The sequence below is a fragment of the Monodelphis domestica genome, chromosome 4 (genome assembly GCF_027887165.1).
Source record: "Monodelphis domestica isolate mMonDom1 chromosome 4, mMonDom1.pri, whole genome shotgun sequence".
Lineage (NCBI taxonomy): Eukaryota > Metazoa > Chordata > Mammalia > Didelphimorphia > Didelphidae > Monodelphis > Monodelphis domestica.
The window spans coordinates 25,597,032-25,612,918 of record NC_077230.1 but is presented as its reverse complement, the minus strand read 5'-3'; the positions used below and the strand labels follow the sequence as shown (position 1 = coordinate 25,612,918).

Sequence of the window (15,887 nt, the reverse complement as noted above, 5' to 3'; positions counted from 1 at the left end):
AGTTTAAAAAAATCAAAAGCATTAATAAGCACATGAAAAAGTGTTCTAAATCTCTTATGATCAGAGAAATGCAAATCAAAACAACTCTGAGGTATCACCTCACACCTAGCAGACTGGCTAACATGACAGCAAAGGAAAGTAATGAATGTTGGTGGGGATGTGGCAAAGATGGGACATTAATGCATTGCTGGTAGAGTTGTGAATTGATCTAACCATTCTGGAGGGGAATTTGGAACTATGCCCAGAGGGCGATAAAAGACTGTCTGCCCTTTGATCCAGCCATAGCACTGCTGGATTAATACCCCAAAGAGATAATAAGGAAAAAGACATGTACAAAAATATTCATAGCTGCACTCTTTGTGGTTGCAAAAAAATTGGAAAATGAGGGGATGCCCTTCAATTGCAGAATGGCTGAACAAATTGTGGTATATGTTGGGGATGGAATACTATTGTGCTCAAAGAAATAATAAAATAAAATGGAGGAATTCCATGGGGACTGGGACAACCTCCAGGAATTGCTGCAGAGTGAGAGGAGCAGATCCAGGAAAAAATTGTATACAGAGAATGATACACTGTGGTACAATCGAATGTAATGGACTTCTCCATTAGTGGCAATGCAATGACCCTGAACAACTTGAAGGAATCTACCAGAAAAACCACTATCCACATTCAAAGGAAAAACTGGGAGTAAAACACCGAAGAAAACAACTGCTTGAATACATGGATCGAAGGGATATGGTTGGGGATGTAGACTCTAAATGAACATCCTAGTGCAAAGAACAACATGGAAATAGGTTCTGATTAAGGATACAAGTAATACCCAACGAAATTGCTCATTGGCTGTGGAAAGCGTGGATGGAGTGGAGGGAGGGAAATAATGTGATTATTGTAACCAAGGAATAATGTTCTAAATTGACTAAATAAACTAATTCTAATGGAAAAAAAACTGCTGGGAAAATTAGAAAACAGTATGGGAGAGATCAGGTTTAGATCAACATCTCACACCCTACACCAAGATGAACTCAGAATGGGTGAATGACTTGCATATAAAGAAGGAAACTATAAATAAATTAGGGGAACACAGAATAGTATACTTGTCAGATCTTTGGGAAAGGAAAGATTTTATAACCAAGAAAGAGTTAGAAAAATTATAAAATGTAAAATCAATAACTTTCATTACATTAAATCAAAAAGGGTTTGTACAAATAAAACCAGTGCAACTAAAATTAGAACAGAAGCAATAAACTGGAAAAAAATCTTCATATCAAAAACCTCTGACAAAGGTCTAATTACTCAAATTTATAAAGAACTAAATCAATTGTACAAAAAATTAAGCCATTCTCCAATTGATAAATGGGCAAGGGACATGAATAGGCAATTTTCAGATAAAGAAATCAAAACCATCAATAAACACATGAAAGTGTTCTAAATGTCTTATAATCAGAGGAATGCAAATCAAAACAATTCTGAGGTATCACCTCACACCTAACATATTGGCTAACATGACAGCAAAAGAAAGTAATAAATGTTGGAGGGGATATGGCAAAATTAGGACATTAATACATTACTGGTGGAGTTGTGAATTGATCCAACCATTCTGGAGGGGAATTTGGAACTATGCCCAAAGGGCTCTATAAAAGACTGCCTCCTCTTTGATCTAGCTATAGCTTTGCTGGACTTGTACCCAGAAGAGATCATAAGGAAAAAGACTTGTACAAAAATATTCATAGCTGCGCTCTTTGTGGTGGCAAAAAATTGGAAAATGAGGGGATGCCCTTCAATTGGGGAACAGCTGAACAAACTGTGGTATCTGTTAGTGATGGAATACTATTGTGTTCAAAGGAATAATGAACTGGAGGAATTCCATGTGAACTGGAACGACCTCCAGGAATTGATGCTGAGTGAAAGGAGCAGAACCAGGAGAACATTATATACAGAGACTGATACACTATGGTACAATCGAATGTAATGGACTTCTCTACTAGTAGCAATGCAATGCTCCAGGATAATTCTGAGGAACTTATGAGAAATAACACTATCTAAATTTAGAGGAAGAACTGTGGGAATAAAAACACAGAAGAAAAACAACTGCTTGATCACATGGGTTGATGGTGATATGATTGGGGATATAAACTCTAAGTGATCACCCCAGTGCAAATATAAATAATATGGATATAGGTCTTGATCAATGACATATGTAAAACCCAGAGGAAATGCTCTCCGGCTATAGGAGGGAGGTTGGGAGAGGGCAGGGAAAGAACATGAATCTTGTAACCATGGAAAAATATTCTAATTAATTAAATAAAATTTGCCAAAACTTAAAAAACACTGACTTCACATAGAGAAGTCTGAAAGAAATCCTCATTAAAAAACTATAATAAATGTGTTATGCAAAGCAGATGCCATATGATATAGGGAGCATAAATGATTGTAGGAATCAGCAAAGCATCTCTAGTCAATTCCTACATGTCTGTAGACAGTGAATAATATTCTGCCTCTCCCCATATTCAATAGTGATCCTTATATTTTCACCATTGCTGGAGGCAAAAGTAAAAAAAGGGGAAAGTGAATCAGCTAATAAGAATAAACAAGAAGAGTTAGAAATGAAAATGAAAATAATTAGAAAACATGGAGGACAAAAACTGTCATCAATAGGAGAATTTATTCTTGAGGTGAAAGTCATAAACATCTCCTTTCATACTTTATATTTATATTAAAATGAATACAGGATGACCTAGGCTTAAGTCTTATCTTTAATATTTACTAATCATGTGATCATGGGTAAGTCTATAGGCAAATCCCTAAGATGAAAAGTTGATTGTCAAAGTACTGAGCAATGGAAGAAGTTTCAACACTGGGAATTCCCTACCATAAAGTTACAGTCTGACTACCAGAATCTGCTGCTTCCCACTAAACACTCACTACTTCAGTCAGATGTTACTAATTACATGCTATTATGTACCTGGTACAGTGAATAAAGCATTGTGTCTGGCCTCAGTAAGATCTTAGTTCAACTCAACCCTCAGACTATTTAGGAGAGCATGTTAGCTTCTTTTTGCCTCATATATAAAGCTAATAAAAGTACTTACCTCCCAGGGTTTTAAGTGAGGATAAAATGAGATAATATCTGTAAAGTGCTTAACACACAGTACCTGACATAGGCATTACATAAATGCTAATTAATATTATTATTATTATTCTCTAACATAAGGACAAGTCACTCTGGGACTGACTCATACCTCAATATTAAAAGCTCAAACCTTCAGATGGGGAGTTGGCTCAGTAACAAGATCTCGGAGTTGATGCCCTATATGTGTTGTACCATTTCCTTGCTGAGTTCCTGATCCCTATCCCAGATTGTCTTTCTGGGTTACTTGTTGCCTGCCCTAACCATCAATTGCTGTCTGATCCATCAAGTGTCTTCTCAACTCTCTCATTCCTGGTTCCTTACATGCACGAACACACTTCCACAAGTCTGTAAATTAAATTATTTATAGAAGGTCTATGGTAGTTATGGTAGATGGAGAGTAACATCTTATGAATATACATCCAAGTTAACAAGTACTACTATGATTCCTTTCTAGTGGTTGAGTCTATGTGAGTTAAGCAACAAACAATTCAATCATTTAGTAAATTAAAACATCATCTAAAGAGTGTTAAAGACAAACATAAACAAATGACTTTTTTCATGAAAATATATAACAGTAAATATCACCTGCTTCTGTTAGTTTTAGGCTGTCATTTTCATTACTTGTATTTGTATCAGGTTGGTTGGTTACAGGGTGTTTAAGGGGAGTTGTACTGCTGGGAGTATGTACTGGTGATTTAAAGGGAACTTCCAAAGGAGGCAGTGTTCTTATCATTCGACCAAGCTGTTCTGGTGAGTTTTCCTATGAAATAAGAGTGAAACAAGACTGTAATGACACAGATCAAGCACTGAATTCTATAATTAATACTAATTTACCCCATTTGCTTAAAAAACATGAAAAAATTCACTATTTCATAATAGTCACATTTCAAGTCTCTAAGAATGTAAAAAAATGTGGAGCTATTATTTCCAAACTTAATAGGTCTAAAATTTCAAAATGGGAGACTTTGATAAATGGCAAAATATGGATTTTTACTTGTACAAAAAAGCGATTTTTTTATGTTCCATGATATATCTTTTTTTTACTTTGAGAAAAAATAAATTCAAAAGCTTTAATCCCCAAAGAGCATTTAGAGCCTAGTTCCTGTCTAGGATTCACCCCACATTTTCTCTATGAGAACCTTTCATTGCTCTCATCCCAACCACACCCCTTTTAGCCACTGTTTATCTATTGTTCTTCCCTGCTTAAAACAGATTTTTTAGAGCTGAGTATGTCTTTCTTATTGTATTTTGTGCCCTCAGGACTGCCTGGCACAGAAGAAACTGTGAAATTTCAATCAGAGGACTAAAACTGAGACAAAAGAATCTTTGGCAGTTCTGCTCCGTCAGATTACCTCTGATGTGCTCTGGATATATCTCATATGTCTCATATATACATGCATGTTGTCTCCCCCATAAATTAGAATGTGATGGTCAAGATTTTTTTTGGCCACTTTTTGAATCCTAAGCACTTAGATCTGGTGCCTTGCACATACGTGGCTAAAAAAAATGCTTTCTGACATTTTTGATAACTAGGGTATCATTAGTGTTGTGCCTTAGGTGAGCAATTTAATAGAACCTCCTAACTCACAAAAAATTCCATAGTTCTTTTGTTATTTATAATTTTGGTTAATAACAAAAGAGGCAGTGTGCCACAGTAGATAGAGAACTGGCCTCAAAATCAGGAACTTATGTTCCAGTCCTGAGAGACACATCTTGGCTTTGTAACCACACTTTTTAGGGTCCCAGACAAGTCTAGAAATCTACAATTTGCAGAGTCAGGACTAACTTGAACTGGAATGGAAAGGGAAGGGAAAGGAACAAGCATTTATATAGCACTAACCATGTGTCAGTCAGGCACTATACTAACCACTTTATATAGAGTATCTCATTTGATCCTTATAATCATTCTGGGAGATAGGTGACACTATTAGTACCATTTTTCAGTTGAGAAAATATTAAGGCAGACAGAGGTTATGTGACTGGTCCAGGGTCACATAGCTAATCGATGTAGGATTAGAGTTCAGGTCTTCTAACTCTATCCATTCTGCCATAAGCTACCTGCATTTATAAAGTAAGTTTTCTTCTACTAAAAAATATTATATTTCTTATGAAACACAACCAAAGCACAAAATTACATGAAAAGCATGATTAAAAGTCAGAAAATAACCATAAATTGAATAATATATATATGAATGTGATTTTTTAAATTTCATGGTAATTAGGGCTAGCCATCATATATATGTTTTTTCATCATAGTTATATGACCAATAAAAGTTTTCCCAATGATTATTTTGAATATGCTGCTTCTTATATCTTATAAGTATATAAATTATTTTAAAATTTTTAAATGAATTTTTGACAACCTAAATCATAAACATTCTAATCTAATCATTTTAAGTGGAGAATTCTAATAGTATTTTTATAATCTTTTAAAGTTATTTTTCTTAATTTTTTCTGAATATTACTAAGAAACCATCAGAAATGGACAATGGAAAAAGCTACCCTTTCTCTTCTCCGTGACCTTGCTGATAATGATCTCTGCAAGGTGTTTCCAGAAGACTGCTCATCACCAGCAGAAGAAATTACTGTCAAGACAGTATCATTTACTTTTTCTTCTATAATTTCTTCAGATTTGTTGAGCCTTGGAATAGCAAAAACTAACATGTGGCATCCACCACAAGCAACCTGGAGTAAAAATACATATTAAATTAACTTATGCCATCTTCAAAGGGAAATGCATTTAAAAGTAGCTTTCAGTTAAAATGTTACTTAATGAGAACCTCTCTTGACAAAAAAATACTTTAATCACTATAATCCAAAGCTAACCCCATTATTTTATTTTGACTAGTGTAAATTTATCACGGAAAACAAAAATGGTAAACTACTTGGCAAATACTAGTTCTCTTAAGAAATTAGGAAATAAGAAACTAATTTTAAAATATTTTCAGTAAAGATTTTTCAACAAAGAAAATATAGAAAAGAATTACTTAAGTACTGGCAGAAGAAGAAATCAAGGTAAAAAATAAAGAAATAACTATCTTTTTCAGCAATTAGGTTTCCAGTCCTTATGCAAATACTTTATATTTAAGCCCTTCTCTTTGGACTGATTACTCTGTGTGTGTGTGTATGTGTGTGTGTGTGTGTGTGTGTGTGTGTGTGTGTGTGTGTGTGTGTGTGTCTGTCTGTCTGAGTGAATATAGTTGGCAAGAGTTTTTTGATGTTAGACAACTTCTCTCCTACCCCAACCCTTACCAATGCTAAGAAATATGTGGCCCATGAGAATCCTTATGCACGGATTAGTGGCCCTGTTTGAAACACCACTGCTCTAAGCTGTATTTTTGGTCTAAATAGCTTAACACAGTGTTTAAAATGTCAATGAATCTATTTTTTAAATGAGACAGTGACGAGGTCTCATACTGTAGTAGGAAAAGGTCTGTAAAGACCTGTGCTTGAGTCCTAGCTCTTGGGCTTTACTCTTTGTATAGTCTTGGGCAATCTATCGGACCTATAATCCTCAGTTTCCTTATATATAAAATAGAAAAGATTATAATACTTAACCTATCTCATAGAACATTATAAGGGAAGTAATTTGTAAACTTTAATGTATGAATGAAACCTTATTATATTATCAGATTATTATTATGAAAATCCTCATGTGAATGGAAGCTGGAAAAATGAAAAACACTAGCTGAATTTTCCAGTAAGATACTTCTAAAACTAAAATTTGTTATTTTCCCAAGGCACCTCTGGAGTTAATTCCATCATTATATTAATGTTTCTATGCTGTATTCTCTCTATAAAAAGTATGCTCTTTGAGAACAGGAATTATGTCATTTTAAAAATCTTTGTAACCCTAGTACCTCCCATAGTGCCTTGTACATAATAGGTACTTAATAAATGCTACTTGAATAAATATGATGAGTTCTTACTTTTAGGAATCAATACTCTAGAGCATTTGAAAGTCTCATTAATATCAGACTTGAAATAAAAAGTTGGCATAAAGACAAATAAAGGACAAGGCAGAAGGAAACAGAAATTTTCAGGGCAGAGGTGATTGAAAAAATGGCTTTTAGAAAACTTGGAACTATAATTATCATAAAAGTTCAAGATTTTATCCATTTTAAAAAATGAAATATTTCCCATGAATTTCTAGCAGACAAAATATGATATGAACACCCAAATAAGGAAATGTTATGTCCTTACCAGACGGACTATAAATTTCAAAAAATTAGAGCACAACGTAGGTACAAATTGATTAGTAAAATTTTCCTGTCCAAGTCCTAATTTTCCATGTCGACCATCTCCAAATGTATACATATGGCCTGTATCTGAAATATTAACAAATGTCAGAATATTTTCTCTTATGTAGAAGCTGCTTCTAGAATAACCAAATCCATTAAAACATACTAATAAATATTGCAATTATAGTTTTTTGTTCCCCAAATAAAGCATTGAATTTATACAAACATGTTTACTAAAATGATGATCCTCAATTTTCTTAGGGAATGAATAGAAAACTAGAAAATTGCTCTCAAAAAGTATATAAAACCAGAAGTACAGTTATATAAGGTATTATGTAGAACATTAGTCAGACCCACAGCAATGAAGTATGTGTAGCACACACTCACTTTATACAGATGTTATTGCATAATTAGACCAATATATCTATGAGATTTAGTATCAGAGATCTAGAAATGGAAAACCTCCTCATTTTGAAGCTGAGTAAACTAAGGATAAAAGTAATGAAGAGTCCTGCCCAAGGTCACACAAGTAACAAGGGGAAGAGTTGAAATTTAAATTCAAGTACTTTCATTCTAACTCTGGCACACTTTCCATTGTTACCACAGCAATACAACATCTACAAGTTTTTGGTTTCTTCCATTTGTTAATCCTAAACCATATTTTCCAAGACTTTTTTATTGTTCTCCCTCATGAACACATTTGCATTGGAATCACCATGCATGTATATGTTTATTTAAGGTAGAGGGTCTTATCAAATTCTTTATAAAGTTTTCCTGCATTCTCATTACACAAATTTGTAATTAAATTGGTGATGACAGTTTGCATATGCTTAACTTAAGCCATGAAGTACAAGATGTTCAAGTGTACCAAGAAATTATATTTATTATTGCCTCTAAAAGAATAAAACTGTCAATTACTTTACTTGTCTCTCCAAGAAGAGTCAAGCCATTCTTACATTTCACTGCAATTGCTTTTGACAAAATACAACACTCATTCCTACTAAAAACACAAGGACATTAGAATAAGTGTAATATTCATTAAAATGATAAATACTACCATTATCAAGCATTATCTATAATGAGGACAAGCAAGAAGCCTTCCCAATAAGATCAAAAGTAAAGCAAGGAAACCCATTATCACTTCTACTACTCAACATTGTACTAGAAATACCAGCAAAGAAATAAGAGAAGAAGAAACTGAAGGAACTAGAACAGGCAATGAAGAAATAAATCTATTACTCTTTGCTTATAATAAGATGGTATACTTAGAAAATTCTAAAGAATCAAAAACTAATTAAAACATTAACGATTTTAGCAAAGTTGCCAGATATAAAGTAAATCCACAAAAATCATCATTTCTTTATGCTACTAATAAGGTCCAACAGCAAGAAATTCTATTCAAAATAAAAGTAGACAATAATACCTGGGAATCTACCTGTCAAAAGAAACTTAGGAACTACAATCATCCCATGCTATATCGCAGTTCACTTACTGCAACTTCACTATATCATGTTTTTTTTTTTATCTAATTCTGTATTGTTGAGTTTTTGCTATATTTTGTGGATGAATACCATACTGTACACAATGGAAATGCAGTATGCCACTACCACTTGCACCAAGATGACCAACCACAGTGCTGTGTTCTGTATCCTGAACACTGACTGGCTCAGTGACTGTAGCATCATCAGTCTATTTTCTCTCCCACTACTTTGCAGATTTTCACCTACCATGGGGGTCTCAGGAACGTAACTCCTGCAATAGGTGGGAGATCATTGTATACGGACACTGAAATAATGCACACTGTAGTTACATTTCAACCCATTTCTCTCTCTTTCCTTTCTCCAACACTTCTAACAAAACACTTTCCACACAAAGTTGGATCTAAACAACTGGAAAAAACATTAACTGCACATGGATTGACTGAACCAATATAACAAAAATGACAATTCTACCTAAATTAATTTACCTACTCAGTGCCATACCTATCAAACTTCCCAAAAATTATTTCACAGAGCTAGAAAAAAAACCCAACACTATTCATCTGGAAGAACAAAAGGCCAAGAATATTAAGGGAATTAATTTTTTAAAAATATATGAAGGAAAATGGCTTGTATTCCAGGTCTCAAAGTATATTATAAAGTAACAATCATCAAAAGGATCTGGTACTAGCTGAGAAATAGTGTAGTGAATCATTAGATTAGGTATTCAACATGTAGTAGTAAATGACCATAGTAACCTAGAGTTTGACAAGTCCAAAGATCCAAGTTTCTAGAAGAAAAGCTCAATATTAAATTAAAAAAAAAAAACTACCAGGCAAACTGAAAACAGAAAGTTGGCATAGACCACCATCTGTGAACCTTAAAAATTCTCAGACCCTACTTCATAAGGTTGGGCTAAGACCATTCCCCATTTTAAATAATGAAGGAACTTAGATCAGGAATATGAGACTTCTACTTAGATCAGGAATGTGAAGACCTCTACTCCACCCCTACTTAAGCATGCCTTAGGGGAAGATAAAGTTGTAAACTCTTTGCTGAACAATGAAAGATACCTAAACCCATACTTATAGTAAGACAAAAAGTTCTTAAGCCATGCCTATTTTTAGAACTAATACAAAAGGGTGCTAAGTACCTATAAAGGTCAGGCAACTTGTGAACTTACAAGGAGTAAAGAGGTGAAAACTTACTCAGAGATTCTAGTCTACTCAGGTGTGAATTACTCAAAAGATTAGTCTACTCAGGTGTGAACTAAGAATGGTCAGTCCTTTGAAAAACGTCTACTGTGATTGGTAGATGGGAGAACTTGGGGGAGGTGACATAGGAGAAAATTCCCTTTATAAGGAGATGAGAAATCTGAGAGAAAAAAAGAGTCTCTAAGGAGGCTCTCATGAGAGCTCTTGGAGAAAGGAGTCTCTAAATAGTCTCTTGGGAGAGGCTCTTGAGGACAGTCTCTTGAAGACAGTCTGAGGGAGGCTGACTCTGGCTGTAACTCCCTCTGAGGAGACTCTGTTCCTCTGAATCCTTGCTTGAATAGATCTTATGGTGAGTGATAAAAGACTGACTGATCTTTCTCTTAAGGCTTAGGCCTGGGTTGGCCAGGGCTGCCCTGGGCCAGCCTATCCTTTTCTCATTATTTCCTTTCTCTCTCTCTCTCTCTCTCTCTCTCTCTCTCTCTCTCTCTCTCTCTCTCTCTCTCTCTCTTTCTTTCTTAATTCTTCATTTGTATTAATTAAAATCTTTATAAAACCCAGCTGACTTGGGTTTATTGAATAATTGGGAAATTTTCCCTGGCGACCACCTTATATATTGATTTAAAAACAAGACACTGTAGTGAAAACATATTTTCTGCGGTCACAATTTACTCATCCACTCTTTTATCTATTACAATTTAAATCTTCCACTACTTTAATCCCTACAGTTTATGGAATCAACTATTTTAACTCTTTCACATCTAATACCATATATCAAGATAAAATGGAAATTGATACATCATGTAGAAATAAAGGGTGATACCATCAAAAAATTAAGGGAACACAAAATAATTTACCTATGGAAAAGGGAAGAATTTATGACTAAACAAGATATAGACCCTCCTATCAAAATGACTTTTTCTATTCTATAAGCTTGCATAGGGGATGATCACAAGAGTTTGGGATAAGGTCTCTCAGATACTGAAGGGAGGAGGAAATCCACTTTCTTTTCACTCTGTTGCTTTCCCTTTTCCTCTTATTTCTTAAATAGCTATAAAAAACATAGTCCTTCAAGCCTCCTTTCCCCTCCAGTGTCCTATTTACAGCTCTATAAGTTCCCTAATGATTTCATTAGAGTCACAAAGTGTAAGACAGGGCCAGAGAGGAAAAGTCATTGCAAATTTGGGGTGATAAGAAAGTCTTCCTAAGTGAAGTATGATTTGAGCATTCAGAGAAGGGGAATATAGCATGAGCAAAGGAATAAAAATGCAATGGGATTTGTAGGGCAGAGTTTACAAATTCAGTGAGAGCACTAAGCAAGCAGTGAGAAATTGGTAGGAGATGAAAACTGGACTAGAATGGAGCTAAAGAAAGATAAGAACTGTATAAAGGTATTACTATAATCTAGGTGAGTAAGAATTGCAGAACTGAATGGGGGTGTCAGAAGCTAGAATAATGAAGATAGGAATCATACAAAAGATACAAGATAAAACTGAGATTGAAATCGCACCTTAGAGGTGAGAAAGAGTTAGGAGTTAAAGAGAACTCCAGTTATATGAACATGGTAAATTGGATAAATAAGTAGGCCAGAAAAAGAAATAGCAACATCAAAATTAGGAGCAGCTTGAGGGGAAAAACACCATGAACTCAGTTTTGAATATATGTAGTTTGAGATGTCAGAGGGACATCTCATTGGTAGAAATGCAGGTAAAGATCTTTAGAGGAAGGACAAGACTAGAGATTTTAATTTGTGGGTGATGTAAACACAGGTGGTACCTTTTAAACTTTGGAAATGAATGAGTTTACCAAGTGTAAGAGTATGAAGGACAAATATAAGCCCTTATGGTTTTCTTTCTGTTTATTTTTTTCCATAAAAAGTGTGTCTGAAATACAAAATCCATTTTTGCATTTATTTTCTTAAGCATTATTTTTTTTTGGTCATTTTCATACATTGTTCATTGGAAACAGATCATTTTCTTTTCCTCCCCCAAACCCCCCTCCCCTTCCCTAGCTGATGCGCAATTCGTTTGGGTATCACATGTGTCTTTGCTCTAAACCCATTTCCTTGTTGTTGGTATTTGCATTAGGGTGCTCATTTAGCTTCTCTCCTCGATCATGTCCCCTCAACCTCTGTAGTCAAGCAGTTGCTTTTCCCCAGTGTTTTTACTCCCTCAGTTTCTCCTCTGCTTGAGGATAGTTTTTTTTTTTCCTCATAGATTGCTACAGGTTGTTCAGGGACATTGTAAAGCCATTACTGGAGAAGTCCATTACGTTCTCTTGTACCACAGTGTGTCAGTCTCTGTGTACAATGTTCTCCTGGTTCTGCTCCTCTCACTCTGCATCACTTCCTGGAGGTTGTTCCAGTCTCCATGGAATTCCTCCACTTTATTATTCCTTTGAGCTCAATAGTATTCCATCACCAACATATACCACAATTTGTTCAGCCATTCTCCAATTGAAGGGCATCCCCTCATTTTCCAATTTTTGGCTACCACAAAGAGCGCAGCTATGAATATTCTTGTACAAGTCTTTTTCCTTATTATCTCTTTGGGGTACAAACCCAGCAGTGCTATGACTGGATCAAAGGGCAGACAGTCTTTTATCACCCTTTGGGCATAGTTCCATATTGCCCTCCAGAATGGTTGGATCAATTCACAACTCCAACAGCAATGCATTAATGTCCCTGCTTTGCCACATCCCCTCCAGCATTCATTACTTTCCTTTGCTGTCATGTTGAACAATCTGCTAGGTGTGAGGTGATACCTCAAAGTTCTTTTAATTTGGATCTCTCTGATTATAAGAGATCTAGAACACTTGTTCATGTGCTTATTAATAGTCTTGATTTCTTTAACTGAAAATTGCCTATTCATGTCCCTTGCCCATTTTTCAATTGGAGAATGGCTTGATTTTTTGTACAACTGGTTTAGCTCTTTATAGATTTGAGTAATTAGACCTTTGTCAGAGGTTTTTGTTATGAAGATTGTTTCCCAATTTGTTGCTTTCCTTCTAATTATAGTTACATTGGTTTTGTTTGTACAAAACCTTTTTAATTTGATGTAGTCAAAATTATTTATTTTGCATTTTGTGACTCTTTCTAAGTCTTGCTTGGTTTTAAAATCTTTCCCTTCCCAAAGGTCTGACATGTATACTATTCTGTGTTCACCTAATTTACTTATAGTTTCCTTCTTTATATTCAAGTCATTCGTCCATTCTGAGTTTATCTTGGTGTAGGGTGTGAGGTGTTGATCCAAACCTAATCTCTCCAACACTGTCTTCCAATTTTCCCAGAAGTTTTTATCAAATACTGGATTTTTGTCCCAAAAGCTGAGGTCTCTGGGTTTGTCAAAGACTGTCTTACTGAGGTCATTTACCCCAAGTCTATTCCGCTGATCCTCCTTTCTGTCTCTTAGCCAGTACCAAATTGCTTTGATGACCGCTGCTTTGTAATATAGTTTGAGATCTGGGACTGCAAGACCCCCTTCCTTTGTATTTTTTTTTCATTATTTCCCTGGATATCCTTGATCCTTTATTCTTCCAAATGAACTTTGTTATGGTTTTCTCTAATTCAGTAAAATAGTTTTTTGGTAGTTCAATGGGTATGGCACTAAATAGATAGATAAGTTTGGGTAGGATGGTCATTTTTATTATGTTAGCTTGTCCCACCCATGAATCAATGTTTTTCCAATTGTTTAGATCTAGTTTTGTGTGGAGTGTTTTGTAGTTGTGTTCATATAGTTCCTGTGTTTGTCTCAGCAGATAGATTCCTAAGTATTTTATATTGTTTCGGGTGACTTTAAATGGAATTTCTCTTTCTAATTCTTGCTGCTGAACTGGGTTGGAGATATATAGAAATGCTGATGACTTATGTGGGTTTATTTTGTATCCTGCAACTTTGCTAAAGTTGTTGATTATTTCCACTACCTTTTTAGTTAATTGTCTGGGATTCTTTAAGTAAATCATCATATCATCCTCAAAGAGTAACAGCTTGGTCTCCTCATTGCCAATTTTAATACCTTCAATTTCTTTTTCTTCTCTAATTGCTACTGCTAGTGTTTCTAGTGCAATATTAAATAATAAAGGTAATAATGGGCATCCTTGTTTGACTCCTGATCTTATTGGGAAGGTTTTGAGTTTTTCCCCATTGCAGATGATGTTTGCTGATGGTTTTAGGTATATACTGTTTATTATTTTTAGGAAAGGCCCTTCTATTCCTATACTTTCTAGTGTTTTCAATAGGTATGGGTGTTGTATTTTGTCAAAGGCTTTTTCTGCATCTATTGAAATAATCGTGATTTTTGTCGGTTTGCTTGCTTATATGGTCAATTATGTGGATGGTTTTCCTAATATTGAACCATCCTTGCATTTCTGGAATGAATCCTACCTGATCGTAGTGGATAACCCTTGTGATAACTTCCTGGAGTCTTTTTGCTAGTATCCTATTTAAGAATTTTGCATCTATATTCATTAGGGAGATTGGCCTATAGTTTTCTTTTTCTATTTTTAACCTGCCTGGCTTTGGGATCAGTACCATGTTTGTGTCATAAAAAGAATTTGGTAGAACCCCTTCTTGGCTTATTCTGTCAAATAGTTTGTATAGTATTGGGGTTAGCTGTTCTTTGAATGTTTGATAGAATTCATTTGTGAATCCGTCTAGACCTGGGGATCTTTTATTAGGGAGTTCTTTGATAGCTTGTTCAATTTCTTTTTCTGATATGGGGTTGTTTAGGTAATTTATTTCTTCTTCTTTTAGTCTAGGGAATTTATATTTTTGTAAGTATTCATCCATATCACTTAAATTGCCATATTTTTTGCCATATAATTGGGCATAGTAGTTTTTAATGATTGCCTTGATTTCCTCTTCATTAGAGGTGAGGTCTCCCTTTTCATCTTGGATACTGTCAATTTGGTTTTTTTCTTTCCTTTTTTTAAATTAGACTGACTAGTACTTTGTCAATTTTATTTGTTTTTTCAAAGTACCAGCTTCTAGTCTTATTTATTAAATCAAGAGTTCTTTGACTTTCAATTTTATTGATTTCTCCTTTGATTTTTGGGATCTCTAATTTAGTCTTCATCTGAGGATTTTTAATTTGTTCACTTTCTAGTTTTTTTAATTTGCATGCCCAATTCACTGACCTCTGCCCTTCTTAATTTGTTTATATATGAACTCAAGGATATAAATTTCCCCGAGTACTGCTTTGGCTGCATCCCATAGATTTTGAAAGGATGTCTCACCATTGTTATTTTCTTAAATAAAGTTATTGTTTCTACGATTTGTTCTTTAACTAGCTGGTTTTGGAGAATCATATTGTATAATTTCCAATTAATTTTTGATTTATCTCTCCATGTACACTTACTAATTATTATTTTTATTGCATTGTGGTCTGAGAAGGTTGCATTTATTATTTCTGCCCTTTTGCACTTGTTTGCAATGATTTTGTTCCCTAGTACATGGTCAATTTTTGTGAATGTACCATGTACTGCTGAAAAGAAGGTGTATTCCTTTTTGTCCCTATTTATTTTTTTCTATATGTCTACTAACTCTAATTTTTCTAAGATTTCATTTGCTTCTCTCACCTGTTTCTTATTTATTTTTTTTATTTGATTTATGATTTATCTAGTTCGGATAGGGGAAGGTTCAGATCTCCCACCAGTATAGTTTTTCTATCTATTTCATCCTTGAGCTCCTCTAGTTTCTCCTTTAGAAATTTGGATGCTCTGCCATTTGGTGCATACATATTGAGTACAGATATTTCCTTGTTGTCTATACTGCCTTTTATCAGGATGTAATTACCTTCCCTATCTCTTTTAACTAGATTTATTTTTACTT

General features: G+C 34.6%; 1 protein-coding gene across 5 annotated transcripts in view; it reads right to left on the bottom strand.

Moving 5' to 3' along the window:
• The window catches only part of RPGR (retinitis pigmentosa GTPase regulator), a 116,049-nt gene that overhangs the window by 54,993 nt on the left and 45,169 nt on the right, over window positions 1-15,887 (bottom strand). For all 5 annotated transcript variants that reach the window (XM_056826251.1, XM_016433366.2, XM_056826252.1 and 2 more), the window contains 3 exons: window positions 7,334-7,458; window positions 5,633-5,815; window positions 3,716-3,890 (listed from right to left, as the gene is read on the bottom strand). In XM_056826251.1, the coding sequence (XP_056682229.1) occupies window positions 3,716-3,890; window positions 5,633-5,815; window positions 7,334-7,458 (483 nt within the window). The remainder of the gene's footprint in view (window positions 1-3,715; window positions 3,891-5,632; window positions 5,816-7,333; window positions 7,459-15,887) is intronic.